Source organism: Varroa jacobsoni, unplaced genomic scaffold (genome assembly GCF_002532875.2).
Source record: "Varroa jacobsoni isolate VJ856 unplaced genomic scaffold, vjacob_1.0 scaffold_974, whole genome shotgun sequence".
In the NCBI taxonomy this organism is placed as follows: domain Eukaryota; kingdom Metazoa; phylum Arthropoda; class Arachnida; order Mesostigmata; family Varroidae; genus Varroa; species Varroa jacobsoni.
In genome coordinates, this window is record NW_019213876.1 from 354471 (window position 1) to 371040 (window position 16570).

A 16570-nucleotide genomic window follows, 5' to 3' on the forward strand; every position below is an offset into this window, starting at 1 on the left:
ATCTAATTTATGGCTAGCATTGTTAGTGACGCAAGAGTCAACCTGATAAGCAGTTTTTTACCTTTCAACTTTTAGAAAGACACAAGGCTGAGACCTGTTTACTTTTGAATCATATCTATTTGCGCTGTTAAACGAGTCAGTCGTAGATTATCGAAAATGTCTGGCAACTTATAACACATACGTTTTGAATAAGATGAAGACCTGTGAAGTTTCTCAAATCGATCTAATCTTCAAAATGGAAACTATACTTTAAGAATTTTTCGCATATCATCGAACAAATCTCGTCAACGAAGATCGTTTTTATATTATATTGTATAGAAATTTCTTTAGAACACGATCTGTTTTAACTTCTACCAGTAGCTACGTGCTGTATTGAAATACTATCACACATTAAAAACTCTTTTTTTTTCAGTCGTTATTAAAATACGGCATAGTGCTGCTTGATCGTCATTGCATGGTTTATCTGGGTTTTCTGGAAATGACTAAGCTTACTAAGGTTTAAATAAACAGCTTTAAAGCTGATCGATTAATGTTATGGTCTCTCCACAAAGAGTTCAGTGGGGAGCACTATCTGTGATCAAAAAGGCTTGAAATAACACGGAAACCCCTTTTTTGTGGCTAGACGATACTCAGCGCCCCTTTCTAAGACGCCCATTTGTCAATTCGATACTGAAGTGTTTGATTGCATTAATAATCTCTATAGAAATCATGCAACATATGTATCTCATGCTATTCGTGCCAAAGGTATTAGAATGTTCCCCTTTTTCTTTACCTCTCCACCATTCATTAACTTCTATAAATAATTTGAAGGTGCTCTGCTTTTCTCCTCGTACAGTGAGTGATACAGGGAGTTTAGACTTCAAGGGTAGTTATCTGTGATTAAAGACAAGTGCATGCCTGACGCTTATCCTATCTCAGCTTTTGTAAAGGTCAAAAACTAGCAAAGCAGATCCGGGATATTGATGCCGTATATAGCAAGAACTAGCAAAGTCCGTGAAGCTTAACAACGACATGGAAGTGAAGGACGCATCATGTCCCGATCTGCCATCCTAAGTTGACAGGGACCACTCAAAGGTGCTTTTTAATTAATTTGGCTGGCAAAAAAACTCTTTAATTTTGCGAGACGATAATTTTACATGCATAAATTGACTAACATTTTAGGAGACGAGTTACCTATAAACTGAATGAAGGGTACGGGGAAATACGGCTTGTCATTATCTGTCAGCATCTAATACTTCACAAGGAAAGGTTTCTGCAAAGACTCGTTCCGAACGATAAAAAGGAGTGCCTCCATGTCGGTATGAAGTAGAGAAAGAAATGGGTAAGTCCGGAAGATATGTTAAAGTTGCAGGTAAGCCATATTTCCATTTCAAAAAAAAAAAACATGGTTTGGGTTTTGTTGGAGGTTCTATACTACGTAAAATGTTGGGCAAGAGCAAAAACGGTCAATAAACATTTGTGTTTGTGGCCCGAATGCATTGAATAAATGAGCTTTCCGACAGAGAGAATCCTTTGCAACACCAATGGTAGGTCACACAAGGCAGTCGCTAAACATTGTTAAAGTTACCCTGCAAAGGCTCCAGCGAGAGGTTCTACACATTTCATAATAAGACAGATCTCAAAAACTGATCAGGCAAATTTTTAAACATTGTTCCTAAGAGTCTTTTGCCGGGTGCATAACTAACAACTTTGGTGCTCTGATTCAAATGAAACGCTGTGTGCTTCTACATAAAAGGTACAAATATATATATTACACTTTACGAATGAATAAAAGCCAATTTGCTAACTGGATACATGTCCATCAATACAGTCTGTGAATTCGTAAACCGGTCGATCATAATGGCATAGAAAAACCGTTATATTGATAAGAGCGAGAGAGGCTTCTAACAAAAAGGATCTCTTGTAAACGCTTCCTCGCTACCCGTTCTAATTGGCAAATGTGGATACCAACTTAGTATCGATGTCGCTTTCCAGTAACGTCTACTTGATAGTCAATGGCAAAAATTCTACATAATGAGGTAACTAATCAAAGGCACAAGAGAGACAGACGTTTGACCTTCGTATGGCAAATCTATTCGAGTCACCTATGCAGAGCTGAAACATACTTAATTGGGTTGTTGGAAAAGTACTGATCGTTTTTAATTAAATTCTATTTAGATCTTATAATAATCTCTTATGACTAAAGATGCACCATTTTGTTCAATGATTTTCTCCTATTATTCTGATGGCTCCATCACTGCAGAACTTGCGTCGTTTCAGAGCGAAAAATTGTGACAAGTTACTTTTGCATAAGCTAACCCCATTAATGCGGTGTTGGAGCTCTGCAAAGGCCGAAACAAATAATATCCTGATGATGCAACATCCGGCTTATTCGGCAGATGTGTTGAAACTTCCCCCTATGGGGATATGTCCTTCCAGTTTTTGTGTGCAGTTTGGCATTATTGTGGTGAAAATCGACGCTCTTTTTATATATACTTCTATATATATATTTCACTATATTTCGGCTTAATTTTGTTCAATGGCTTGTTAACAATAGAGCTCCAAATCAATCATTTCATCAAGTGGCCGCAATTCATTAGGAGTTCCGCAGATAACGATTTAAATGAGTTTGTTACTTAGCGTCAATTCTTATGGCAGCCAAACATAGGGTTATTTTCTATCCATACTTCTTCAAATGATGTTCTTGGTGATGTTTGTTCAATTCTTTGATATAATGGCTATTTACTTGTCGGTCTTGCTCAAGTTCCGCAGTAATTTTATACGTATGTTCCACGAGACGCATCTTTCACATCGATAATTCCACGACGAAAGCGAGGTAGCCATCTTTGGGTCGTTTCTGCCGATCACGCATTTTAATCTGTAATAAAATTTTTAAATATAATAAATTCTTGTATAAATTTCATTTTTCAGGGCACTTGATCTGCAGCCGAATCTCAACTTTCAGCAATGACCCGACGCGACCCATATTCATTTATATATGTGACTTTAAGGCCCTTGAGCTAGAAAAACAGTCAGTACTTTTTCAGGGACTCAGCTAACATTAACTCCGCACGTTAGGAAATCCTTGTACTATTAAAACGTTCACGAAATACTGAGCGCCATAATTGAAGGTTTTGTTTTGCTGTTTTTATACTGAGGCATTGCATTTCTGATCAAAACAAAGCGCCGATTTTAGGCGTGACGCTAAAATATACCCATTGTAGATTTTACTTTGCCTTATTATTATTATTATTAAGTCACTTAAACAGCGTAATTTTTAAAGGTTATTTCCTATGCTGGCAATCGCGTTGTTAAGATTCTTATGTTTAATTACGTTAAATTTAGATATCACAATGTCGGCGTCAGTTTCTGTTTGTTGATTTTGTGTTTATTTGCAGCTTGACTAATAACATTTTTGATATTTTTTCTGTTTTTTTAATTTGATTTTATTTCATATTTATATTTTTACAGAAGCATAGCTTAATACAAATTTATGTTCACCCTTGATTCTACTCTAAGATAAAAAATGAAGTCGTGTTTTACAATAAAAACGGTAGTAGCCGTTACGACTATAAACGTTCCTGCTGTCACGGAAAGCACGGCGCGTTCTTCATTGGGCCTTCTGCACGACATAAGGTAACCCACTCATAGAAAGGCAAGGCAATTTTTCATCCTGATTGGTTAAAGCTAGCCTTTCATGAATTTACCCGTAGAGTAATTCAATACAAACCATTTTCCTATATTTGCCATGCTTAACTCTATGTTTAATAAATGCGCTAAAGTAAAAATTTCACCTGACCGAAACCTCAGTGTATCGCTCATTTATGAACAAATATGGTGATAAAACCCCACGTTTCCTCTAGGTCACTGCCCTAACCTAGAGTGCATGAAGAAGTGAAAACAAAACCTACCACCCCATCCTGCCAGAATGCAGCACCCGCACATCCCACCATATCGGGGGCTGGATGCCTACGCACCACATCTTAGCGTCCCTTTCCTGCGATACTTACATAATTTGCCAGTAAATATTAAATTATTACCAATCAATAAAATAATTTGTGTGTCAAGTTTGTTTGACAAAGTTGACCTGAATGAATCTATGCAGATACAAAGACCATATCCGGGTGTTAATAACTCTATTGAAACTATTAAGTTAAAAATTGATGCTTTGCGTTTTGAGGCACCAAAAGCACCCGTTTTCTCCCTTCTGGTTTTGTCTAGTCGTTCTATGTAGGCGTCAAAAGCTTTGCTGTGAACTTTTTTTCTTGCAACGTCATATTAAATTGAATGGGTTAGAATTACTTCTTTTGGCCTGTATTTCTATCAGTCATAAGTTCATAATCGTATGTTTTTTCGTACTTCAGAAGCATAACTGAAACTTAACCGTGACCAAGAAGAGCTGGAACCGGGAGCTTGCAATAGCAAGCTCTTAATTCCCTAATTGTAAATTAACTTAAGCCTTATTCGTTGCTGGCATAGTTCTTAGTCATACAACTATAATACAGAAGCATCTGGTCGCGCGGATATGCTGACTTAAACTACGGCCTGGTGGTGAACATGTCAGATATATCCGGTGTTTTGAATGTATACACAGTGTAATCTGTTAAAAAAGAGACACATTGTAAAGAAGCTTGTTAAGCAAATGACTGCGCGCCTCACAGTCTCTGAAAAGCTCTTTAGTTTCTGGAAACCAGGCAGAAGAGCCCGCCTATTTTTAATGCCAAACCAAAAGACAAAATTCAAGCTATAACCAAGTGCTATTGTGCGCGAAGCACTTGCCATCAACTTGAAAGATGCTCAATACTGTTCAGTCAGAGCTTAGTTAGTAGGTTACAAGTTTTATAAACAGGATTGAGCAGGACAGTAGAAATTGTGATCCTAGTTGTGGTTCAGAGAAAAACTGGATCCAAGTAATAGGCGGAATTTTGGTGATCTAGCCTATGCCGCAAGAGCGAAGATAGCCTCGAGGATTATTCTTTTGTGCAAAAGGTTATTGGATAAAAAACTTATATTTTACCTAAGTTCATGTACGGCCTCTGTAAAGCTTTTTTTTCTCCGATATCATCGCCTAGGCAGTGCTTGCCATGTGGCCCGATCACGATGCACATACCTGAAACCTCGGCTATATTTTTCCAATTTACTAAAGATATTTCACGTAACGTCATCTTTATGATCGTCATCAACTTTTTTCTTAACGCAACTCAGGTAAACTTTTGCGGTGATTAAAGCATCTTTCCAATCGTCTAACTTCGATCATGATAAGTTGCGCAACAGATGTATCCTACTTCGATTTTAAGTTAGTCATATAGACATATTTGGTAGCCTTACGATCCCTGCAGTCCCGATCGATACTGAAGTCAACAAGCAAGTTCTAAACGCAGACTGATGTGTTTTGGACAACGACACAAAATAGGATACAACTACAAACACATTCGTATATTTTCATTGCTATATGTAGTACTGGTAAGGCAAAAAACCAATTTCTCCCATCGATTCTACGTTTTCACTAACAAGCCCAAAAACATTTCGACTTCAGAGCTTTAGCGTGGGCAAGATCGCCGGGCTCTCTCGGAAGTGACTGGAAAATTCAGACCATTTTGTCGTAGAATAAGGAATTAGAGACTTACAAGCCGAGTGGGCAGGGCGTGTTTCTGTTCAAATAGCTCTTAGACACGAAGTGGTCTGTTGCGTCACACATGCAAGTGAAAAGTTAAAAGAAGTTAGTTCATTTATTTACTTACTAAACGTCTTACAATGGCCCATGTGTAGTATGTTGAATAAATGGGGTATTCTGGGTGGTTGAAAAGGTGCAAGCATAATAATAAGTTCTACTAACGACTTGTGTGAATAAGCCAATATTATATCAAGTTAAACATTGTCTTATTATTCTTACTATTACATAAGGTGGTCCGGATGAATTGTGTAACGTTACCCTTTGTTTAATGTAATAAAGCTGAGATCAGTTTCCAGCATTTAACTTTGACGTTTTTACAAAACAGATGCTTGTAGGCATTGTATAGATAATTCGGTTTACGCGTCAAAAGCTGCGGAGATTTAGAATTGTAACGTTACGTTACCTCCTTTTAAGTAATTATTAATAAAAAGTGTCAAGTTTATTTGATACTCGTAAGCTTCAGACGAAAAACTAAAACTTTTCGAGGCAATTCTAAGTTTAGTTGTTTCCGGGGAAGAACTTGCGTAGGGCACTCAGTTGAACCGCTCCTTCTCAGTTTCACCACAATTCTGTGACAATATCTGTACGCCTACCTTTCACGTGCTGCCAAAAATCCTTATATAGCTGGTAAATTGTTCTTCCATCATTTATCTACATTTTTTTTTCTACAAGGCACACCGTAGAGATAGATCCTTATAGTATATGATAGTACACAATAATATTCCTAAAATAAATAAGTACAAAATTAAGGCCCAAGTGTTTTGATGTCGTTTCGTCTAATAGAATTAATCATTCACATAAAACAGTACGCGTGTGCCACTGGGGGGCTATAGTGGCGCGCAAATAAGATCAGTCAGCGTTAACAGTATTGACACCAGACGATATTTTGACACTTACTCTATATAAGTACGCATTAAAATAAGTGTATACGTGAGCGTATTAGCACTTGACGTATTACGTACTAAAGAACTATCGACTGATGAGGCGGTAGCCTTACATGTTCCCATACATACAAAAACAAAGACCGGGGGGCGGATGTAGTTAGCCTCGTAGTAAAAGCCAGCTATCTAGAACAATGTCTATCGACAATTGTTGCTTAAAAATAGCTTCAATTCTAATCGTACGCGATATCATATGCTCTAAAGCAAATAAATAATATTTAGTCTTAAACGCGCCTTCAGAAAAGCTTCTGTCAGCAGAATAACACATTAGCTAGAAGCGTTATTTGCCCTTCAAACGCTGTGTGTGTTTTTAGCGAAGACTACTAATACAGAGGACTGTTTAGAACACCTCGAAGAACAAGACGATGCGAAAAATTGTGTATCAGGTTCCTGTTGCTGGCCCATAGAGCATATGTTGTACGCCACTTTCGAAAGCGATTTCCCATTTCCATCAAATTTGTCTGAGCTTAATGCTATGCTACATCACCGTTCGATGATTCAGTTTGTCCCTGCTGATTCATCTTTAGATCCGTCTGAGTAAAGGACTGCAGCGAGAATCAGATCTTCTCACCGAACTTAATCCATTTTGATCAAGGCCTCGCGGATAGAAAGATAAGGGTAGAAGCCTTTGGAGCCGTTGGCATCGATGTTGTTGTATTCCGTAGTGCACACATAATATGATCAGACTCACACATGATTTCTTACACATATCCATAGGTGGGCAAGAACAGCGACATAACCGAGCACTATCTGAACAATAGGTGATCAGACACAGGAACAACTGATTCGATGAATTGCCACAGTGATTCCACTCATCATTACCATCACCCTTGCCACTGATACCACCATCGTCAGCATTATGATCATCATCACGAGCGACCAGGGGTTTAGTGTTTCTATTGACTGGTCGAAAGGCTTCGTTGAACGTTCTACATAGGGCGCGGATAGACTCGTCGTTCTCGCACAGGACATCGTTAGTTGCGTCGCGTTCCACTCTACTTCACTATGTGGATGTACCAATGTGAAGCTCATCTCTCTCGAGAAGACAATTGTAGAGGTATAGAATGGCCGAGAACAAACACTGTCATTACTACAACAGCAGCGAAATTACCACAAAGCAATAATCACAAATATCAGGAAACGATAGATGGACAGACAGACGGCGGACGAGAAACAAGGTGCGCGATGGCGTCCGCCGCTGGGGCTGGCTAATTTCAATAGTAGTAGTAGTAGTAGTAGTAGTAATAGCAGTATCATAAAAATCTGATGCTACTGCTAGTATCGTGCTGATTATCACTGTTGACTTTACTGATGATGGTGGTCGTGGTTACAGAGTGGGAGAGGTTGCTGGGCGCTGGGCTGTTATTTATAATGGCTGTAGCTCTAGTAGTGACGACATGTTTGCTTACCGCGAGAAGCAGCTGACTGAACTGCATCTCGGAGCATCCGACGAGTCCACTTGCCACCTGCGGGACTGACTGAGCGGCTTGGCCTGCTGGGGCGGCTGCTGCTGTCGCGGCCGCCTGAGGCGCGTTTGATGGCGCGCCGCAGTTCCACAATATCATAGTCTCATCCACGACGGACAGGGGATGCCGCCGACTGCACAATTAGCACAGATCCACCACGGTACACTCTCACACACAGCACTCTCACTCCTCACGCACTCGTACGCTCGCTCGTTCGCTCCGACAGACAGCGAACAGACGACGAGCACACGGCCGGCGCTCACACGCACGGCGACGACGACGACGACGACAACAACGACGGCGACGGCGACGACGACGACGACGACGACGACGACGGCGACGGCGACGACGACGACGACGACGACGACGACGACGACGACGACGGCGGCGACGACGACGAGCAGCACAGTAATAATAATTAATGAATATTATAAAACCATTAAGAAAACCATTACTGAAGAGCGATTCATCACAAGTGAGCATCAGCACGACACCGTCACTAAAAGTGCGATTTTCGCGTCCGACCAATGGGCTGCTAGCGGGAGAACCCCGCCGGTCCAATGACCAATCAGATCGTCCCGGGGAGAGGGATACGAAGGGCGCCCGACAGACACGAACACCACCGCGATCAGCAGCGGCAGTACAACCGAGCGCGTGCATGCACGAGAGTAGACAGCCAGCAAACTACCCAGATAGCAGCTACCCTGCCCAGTCAAACAGTCTGCTTTCTTGTCTGACTACTCTACCTAGTATAACAACAACAGAGCTTCCACCGACCGACCTATCCGGTGCGGGCTAATATCTAGTAGGAGCATTGTAACAGCACAACTCCGAATTTCTGTGAACGCTTGACAACAACTACTGCCAGGAAAATCGCATTGACAAAGTGCTAGTAGCCACAAATAACGAACACTTTACCTAATCGGAACCTACACGACAGCTTGTAACGTGTTGGTATCTTTATATTTATGGTAAATACAAACACACAGCGACTGCAGGGGGATCCATGGGCAAGCAACGTGCAAAACGTAATTAACTGCTTATTTCGGTCACGTGGAAGCTCACACAGCGGGCAGAACATAAACAGTAGAGTATATCGAAGTCAGAAAAGGTGTCGATGAAGTGTCTATAACTGCTGCTAGCGTTTCAGTAAGTGGAACTATAGAAAGCTATTGCACCGACGGAACTCGCTGCGACTCGGATAACTTCGCTCTTCTATTGAAGTTTTTCGAAAATTGAAGCCGTGCTGTTCTATCACGCCTCCTCTTTTTCTTCTACTTACAGGCGCCCTGACAGACGCTACCTTTCCATGAAAAATGTCATTATTCTTTAATAGTCGTCATTAGTGGATACGGCTTTCCGAACTAGCTTCCGACCCAATACAGGCCACAGACCTACCGCATAGCCTAGAGGAAGAAGGACGATAGCACAACGATCAATTCTTCTGATAACTGAGAGCAAGCAAAGAAGCAACGCAAGGCAAGGGCACTAGGAAAAAATTCAATTTTTCCAAACGCTCATGCTCGCAGTTAATAAAAAATAACATTTTTTTCACGCATGTATTCAGTGCTTGTGTGCAGTAACCAATATTGACGACCTCTCATCTGTTTGAATGAGCTATGTTTGGTTAAGTCAATGACAATGTGGGAATCGATTGCAATTATATTATTATTATGAAAATTAAAATAGCTGATATGTCGTTGATTCGATGAGAAGCTAGATGAGGGTTTTGAAGCTCGCGAAAAAGATTGTTCCATAAATTACATCTCTTGGGGCTTGGATCCTGCTAGGGCTCCCTATTTGTATTGCAAAAAGAATACTTCTTTAGGAACGAGTGGATCCTGTGAAAAGCATGGTTTTGACACACGCAGCCGTTTCTTAAATTCTACTCGTACATCAATATTGCCCTTTTCATGCCAAACTAGCACATCCTTATTAGGGTCAATGAGTACATGTTCCAAATGTTAGAATCTGAAAGCCAGCCAGAATTAACTAGTTCCCAATTGTAACCTGCTCAATCATAAATGTTATTCCTATTTCGTAGAACGGTTACGAATCCTGAAACATGCGTTTACGAGTTTTAATGCTTTAGTCCTCTAGTTCAATGTGTGGGAAGAACATTTTTTAGTTTTATATTTAGTAGCAAATTGAGTTAAGCACGGGCTCTTTATTTGCCAACGACAGTATCTTTCTTGAATTAGGGTCATTACTTGTAAAGGGCTGGATCAGCGCCAGTGGGGGAAAATGGTAAAAAGATGGTTCAAAGTTCACTAATACAGTGTCTGTTTTTTTGGCCGCTCAAAAATAGTGAGTTCGTGAGGCTGTGGTCAGCATTGAGGACCGTTTATCTGTTGATTCTATAAAAACGTGCAAAAGCCCATGAGGAAGCAGAACTCAAAAATGGGTGTAGTAATTTTGCGTTTTACATTAAAGTGTGACGCCTAGGGAAAATAATAGAAGTTATCCATAAACGCAAGCTTCTTTTCAGTACTGATTTGCGGCTGTACAGGCAGGTTCGGTGCCTTCATAATGGTGGAGAGGTAACGTGCTTGCATACCAAAATTCAGCGGTGCGTCGAGTAGCTGCGATCGAAACCGGGCGTAGGATCATTTAATGTCGTAATGGTAAGGGTCGGCCATGTGAAGCAATAATTTATGGCACTGCGGGGGTGAAACTAGCATTTTTTTTCAGGTTAACTTTCTCATTGGATGCTTGCATCGAAAAATAAGCACGCCTATCTGGATTGTGTGCTACAAAAGCCAATCTACTACGCTAAAGTTGTCTGGGCGACGGTTTTCACTGTCCAACAGCGTGGCATGCAAACAATCGGCTTCAAATTAGGCTTCAAATATACGAAATCCTTATTTTATTTAACAGGTCTGGACTCTTTTCCAAATACATCAAGCAATGTCTTTCCTTGAAAATTTGATTCCAATTTGGTGCCAATAAATTGAACACAATTGAAAAGCAACTTTACTTCCATAAAAAAGGGGTGTATACATTATAGCTACACAGTTTACGGTAGTCATTTGAAAATATAATTACCATATTTTAGGTTTTAAAACTTGTTGTTCTTATGATACAAAGATACTGAAGGGTCAGCTGGATTTTTTTTAGCTTTTAAAAAATATATTGAACAAATGTAGAACCATTTGTTTTACAGTTTAGTTCGGATAGGTTTCAAGAGGCCCAAGATGTCTCAGTTAAGACAGCATATACTTGTCTGCCGATGCTTTCTTTTCGTTCACGTTGCCATCTTAACCCTGTTATCGTCTAAAGTTTACTTTAAGTCCTTTCAAACCGAAGTAAGTAAGGAGTGACTTTAAATTCTCTTTGCGTTTGACGGTTGGCCGGGTTTCTTTGGGTCTGTTTTCCGCAATATACGCTTTAGGTTGTGGTAAGTGGAAACTTTCTTTTGGTGGGTCAATGTTTAAGAGGATCGATAAAAACTGGCCTTAGTTTGCCTTTTTCACATAATTTTGAACCTACTGCATTCTTTGATGACAGAACTAATTAAACAAAATTTTAAAGTATTGAAGAAGATAGAACAATCCTATTTCGGCATGTCACTATCTACCCGTAGCTGCTCACAAACAGCTCGAACTATGTGGGCATTTATGCATCGCATTACTCTACCTAATTTCGTTATCTCTAGCTTGCTTGAAGCAAATCGACGGTAGGACATGCTGGGTCACCTATGCTCATTGCCAAAAATTCGAAATTATCCAAAGTACACCCAAGCTTGATGGATAGGAAAACCGAAACTACGTATCGATTCTGTTTTCAATAGAATGAATTATTAATAAGGCGTTGATGCCCAGTAATTATATTTTGTGCTGTTAACTTCAGCATTCGCGACATCTGAGAGAGTTATTCGCTTCATTTTTTAGCTTTAACAAATGTCCTTGTTGTCCATTGTATGTACGAACGTTAGCATATGTGTAATTTTTCTCAAGCGGTCGTAGCGAAATGACACACCGACCCAGTGTCTGAACCGTACGGTGGTGACGATGTGTTCCAGAAATACGTGTGCAAATTGCTTCGATGAGTTTCGTTCGTGGGCAGCTTGCCTGTCTTATTATCCTCAGCAACTACAGGACAATTCCTAGCACATTCTCTCGGAAATTTCACATTGAATCGATAAGGACTCCATCATCTACGCTGTAGTTTCCTCAAAGGCTCTTACGATGGCAGTGAAATCGTACAATCGTCGGCGATTGCGGCCCTAATGAACCGCCCTTTAGTTTCACGCCTTCTTCACTGGTCTGCGATGAACCCCTCCAGCACTCTCAGCTTTAAAAAACAAAAACTGATGCCCAACACTACGCCATAGAAGATACATTTTTTCTATTTATTTTGCTGACATCGAAAAGCGTTGTACAAGCAAAGAAATGCGGATCTTCAATTTTAGGGTTAAGATATCTTATGGCTCCAACCGCTTATCGATTTTCAACCGAATTAGAAAAAGGGTCTAATTTGTAGACATCGTCGGCTTTACAATGTGAATATTAAAAATCAATGAACGAGCGCAAAAAATAGTTACGAGTAGGACAGCAATGGAAACAGGACAACTATGACTGTCATATCGGTTGAAAAAAAAGGCTACATTATAGTAACATTATCATTTTGCGAATACGAACAGACCTATAACGGGCTTGCCCGATGTTAAATTGAACTGGTAAATGCTTTTTTACTACTAGATTAACGATCAAACGGACTTCTGACGAAGCGTCAAACGGAAGATTGCTTTCGCGGACGGCCACGGATAGCTAAGGCGTCGACTGCAATAGAGAAATTCATCTCGGAAGTTCCCTGATTACACTTCATGGCGAGCCTCAACCGTGATCCGTGAAGGTTGTGAGCTTATAATTGAATGATCGTATTCAACTTGATGTCGAATGTGAAAGGAATTGATGTGACGGTTCATTTACGTTTATAGAAGTATAACATCTACGTTTCTCATTCTGGACCCAGTTGATTTTGATACCTGAATAATTTTGAATACGGTGAACCCTACTGAAGTGGCCAGCGGCCAACTCCCGAGTGGCTCTTGATGAAAAAGTTCATTTATAGGATCTCAGGACTCCGTTAGAAACAGCGGTGCGGTTTCGAAACATTGTATTTATTTAGCATATCACTGCAATAGCGTTCAGGCCGCACAGTATCGGAGGCGATTGCTCTTCGAATTAACCAGCCAACGACACGGATCGTATGAGCAGGCATGGTGCATTGATCAGCTTCGTTTTTAGGGATGATAAGGAACTTTAATCTAAAAAAATGACAGTATGTAAATGTCAGTCCAAGTTAAAATTTATATACCCAAGATGCTATTATTATAGAGTAACTATTATACCTCGTGACGTTTTTGAGTTGGCTGTATCCACAGTTGTTCTCGTTGGTTACTGGGCCATGCTCGTCACGAAAAATCGACGAAGACGGAATTCCATTCATACATGCATCAATGCATTTGCGGGAATTTCATCAAACGGCTATTTCGCACCGCGAAACGGATTGCGACAACGGGTCCCCAAGATTACCAGACAAATACATTGCCCTTTAAGCTATCACGGGAACAATCCGAGGTGTCGGCAATATTAAATCTGAGCAACTGGTACTCATCGTCATGACGATGATGAACCTCTTCAATTGAGAAATCGGTGGACGGGGACGAGGCAAGGGGCTCGTTGGCTTCGGAACAGCCCCTCCTTTGTCACTCTTCCCTGCTTTTATGTGAAAATCGTACAATCTACTAACGGGAACTGCTATATAATGAGCTTACGGTACCGATCCAATGCGATCGTTGTCCAAACTCCGTCGCTATTCGCGAAATTTTCGTTGATTTCTTCAAGACCGCTCCCTCTCCGTACTCGTCTTCATCATCGCCGCGCTGTTGATCTCATAGAAAATGCTAACTCAAACGAGATGGTATCATGGCTACAACGCGCCCTTTATACCCCGCATCGGTACCGCAGATGCCATAGAAAATATACGCAGAGCTCAAGTGTAGCCTTATTGCACATGGTGACTACGGTCGTAACCGCGATCCGACCCTATCCGATCGGGCGGTAGCGAAGGTGCTGCTAGATGTTCTACGGCTGATGGCATCGCTGTGGTAGTGTCTGTTAGAATACAGGCTCGATCGTTCGATCTCGTCACGAGGAGGAGGAGGAGGGGGCGCGCGGTAGAGTCGCTGTCTACTAGCAGAGAAGGAAAGGAACGGGTCATCAATCATGAGGCTACTGCGGCAGCGGCAACAGACGCAGTGAGAGAGAGGACAGCGAATGGCAAAAGGCGGGGGGTAAGGGGAAGGGGAAGACACCGAACTAAAGTTCGCCGGCGGAGCACCACGAGGAACGAGGCGTCCCAAGGCAGCTCCGCTGGCCTGGCTTACACTCACAGGCTCGCTCACGCTTCGAATTCTGCACGGTCGCTGCATGGATAGCAGCAGCAGCAGTAGCAGCTAGTCTATGGTTCTCCTCTAGCCGGCTACATAAAGCTATGCGTCCGTGCAGCCAACACAGAGCTCTGCGCAAAGCACCCTATCCTATATCGACGAGGCTGTCTGGGATCGCTGCGCAATACAACGATAGAGCCGCGGCGCTTCCCGCGAATAGTTGGCTGCCGCAGCAGCAGCGGGAGCGGCGAGTGTGCCTCACCTCGCTCATAAGAGACAAACGGAACAGCGAATGTAGACAGGGAGAAAAAGGACAGAGTTGTTCATTCGTTCACCAGCAGCTTCCTCTGACGCCTGCCGCTGGTGGCTAACAGGAGATGCTATTGGAACTGCGCAAGCCAGCCCGCGGCCGGTCTTCGCGCTCGCTTGCTCACTCACACATGGCGGTCGGTGCTTAACTAATGGCTATGCGACGCAGTAACGGCTGTACGACTGCATCGTTGCACTATGCACTTCTAGGATTATTAAGGTCGCGAACGGAACAAAATGCGTCGCAGAGTAATAGGTGTTATCGGGTGCAGTTCAGCCGCCAGGAGGCATGTAGATAGGCAGGTAAGTAGCTAGAAGGTACATGCCACTGTGGACGGCGTAACATACATTGTCGATTTGTGCACGCTATATAAGAAAGGAAAGCCAGAGAAACTTCATAATCAAATCAGCGAAAGCACCATTGGACTGCTCGTTTCCCAACAGGCAGATGCAAGCTACGCCTGCCTCAGAGGGAGAACAGAATCTCTGGAGGGTAGGATTGGTGGAACTTTGAGGATTATTCCGAGCATGCGCAAACCTTAAAATAGCTCGTTCTCTGGAAACAATGTCCATCGTATAGGCTCCAACAGAGGGCTTGTTTGGAACCCGAGCAAAATGTGATTGGGGGCCTCAATGAAACCGAAAGCCGTTATAACTCTGAAGGTTCTCGCGACAGTTAATACCGACTTTTCGCTTTAACTGATGCTCATAATTAAACAATGTTGATTAGGCTCAGCAAAACATAGTTCGCTCATGCCCTTAAGTTATGTTTATAACTTTTTTAATATCATAACTAAACACTTGTCTCTTTTCTAGTTATCAGTGACGAACATCATAGAATTGTTTCTGTTCGGTCGACTATGCTCTCATACATCTACAATACAAACATGGCTGTTAATAGTCAAGCAAGCATCTTTTAAATGCACACTTAATTGCACTAGGAGGAAATTGAAGATATTCCAACTTTTCTCTTGGCGTGATGGATAACAACGAATAAAACTGACAAAACTGACCGCGCGCATTTTCATTTATACAACCGCTTATGCCATATGACACGAACCCTCAAAACTCTAAATCCAGACCTGTCTCTCCCTGGTCATCGGCGAATAGATATCGCTTGGAGTCGTCTGCCACAACTAACCGGTACATTGGTATGGGGAATGGCTGGGCAACGGGGAGGACTAGTGCATGGATATATGAAGCGCATTCGGAAGATGCTCTACGTTTTCCTAGAGAAGCGTCGTAGATCAGAGCGACCAGTTGGCGGGAAAGACGGCAAAAAAGACACCTAAGCCTCCGAGAACGAAGAAAAAAGGAAAGGCGAGACGGAGGTTTCGGGGATCATTTGGGCAAGGGGCTGGAGGTAGTACGGGAGAACGCACCGCAGCATTTCTGCTGTTCTGTTGCCCTCCTCTCGTTCCCGGTGGTACTGGCCCCTTGACTCAACTGACGAGGAGGACAGCAGTGGCAGCAGCAGCACTAAAAGTGGTGGCGGCCATGGCGACCACGGTGCTGGTTAGGATGGTGGTGGAGGGACGACGGGAAGGGATCTTAGGGGTCTTGGTCCCGCCTTCTGCAGCCGATGCTGCCGCTACTTACCGCTTCCACTATGATCCCCACACAGTGACTGGCTGAGCTTCAGCTAGACGCCAGGACGAGAAGTAGAGACACAAAAATGGCCGCAGGTAGAACGACAGGGCAAGAGCGCAGGGAAAGCGAGGTAGCAGGGGGCAAAGCGAATTGATTGACCGTTCCTTCCATCAACAACTGTGATGACGAACTGTGATGAAAACAATAGTAGGGGCGG

The 16570-nt window shown here is 42.2% G+C and overlaps 1 protein-coding gene across 4 annotated transcripts in view; it reads right to left on the reverse strand.

The window, feature by feature from the left end:
- The window catches only part of LOC111265445 (uncharacterized), a 79051-nt gene that overhangs the window by 44471 nt on the left and 18010 nt on the right, over positions 1-16570 (reverse strand). For 2 of the 4 annotated variants that reach the window (XM_022842134.2, XM_022842133.2), the window contains exon 1: positions 8004-8479. In XM_022842134.2, the coding sequence (XP_022697869.1) occupies positions 8004-8159 (156 nt within the window). In that variant the 5' untranslated portion in view covers positions 8160-8479. Of the gene's footprint in view, positions 1-2725; positions 2858-8003; positions 8480-16570 lie in introns of those variants that run through there. The other 2 variants (XM_022842138.2, XM_022842136.2) reach the window with 2 other exon arrangements.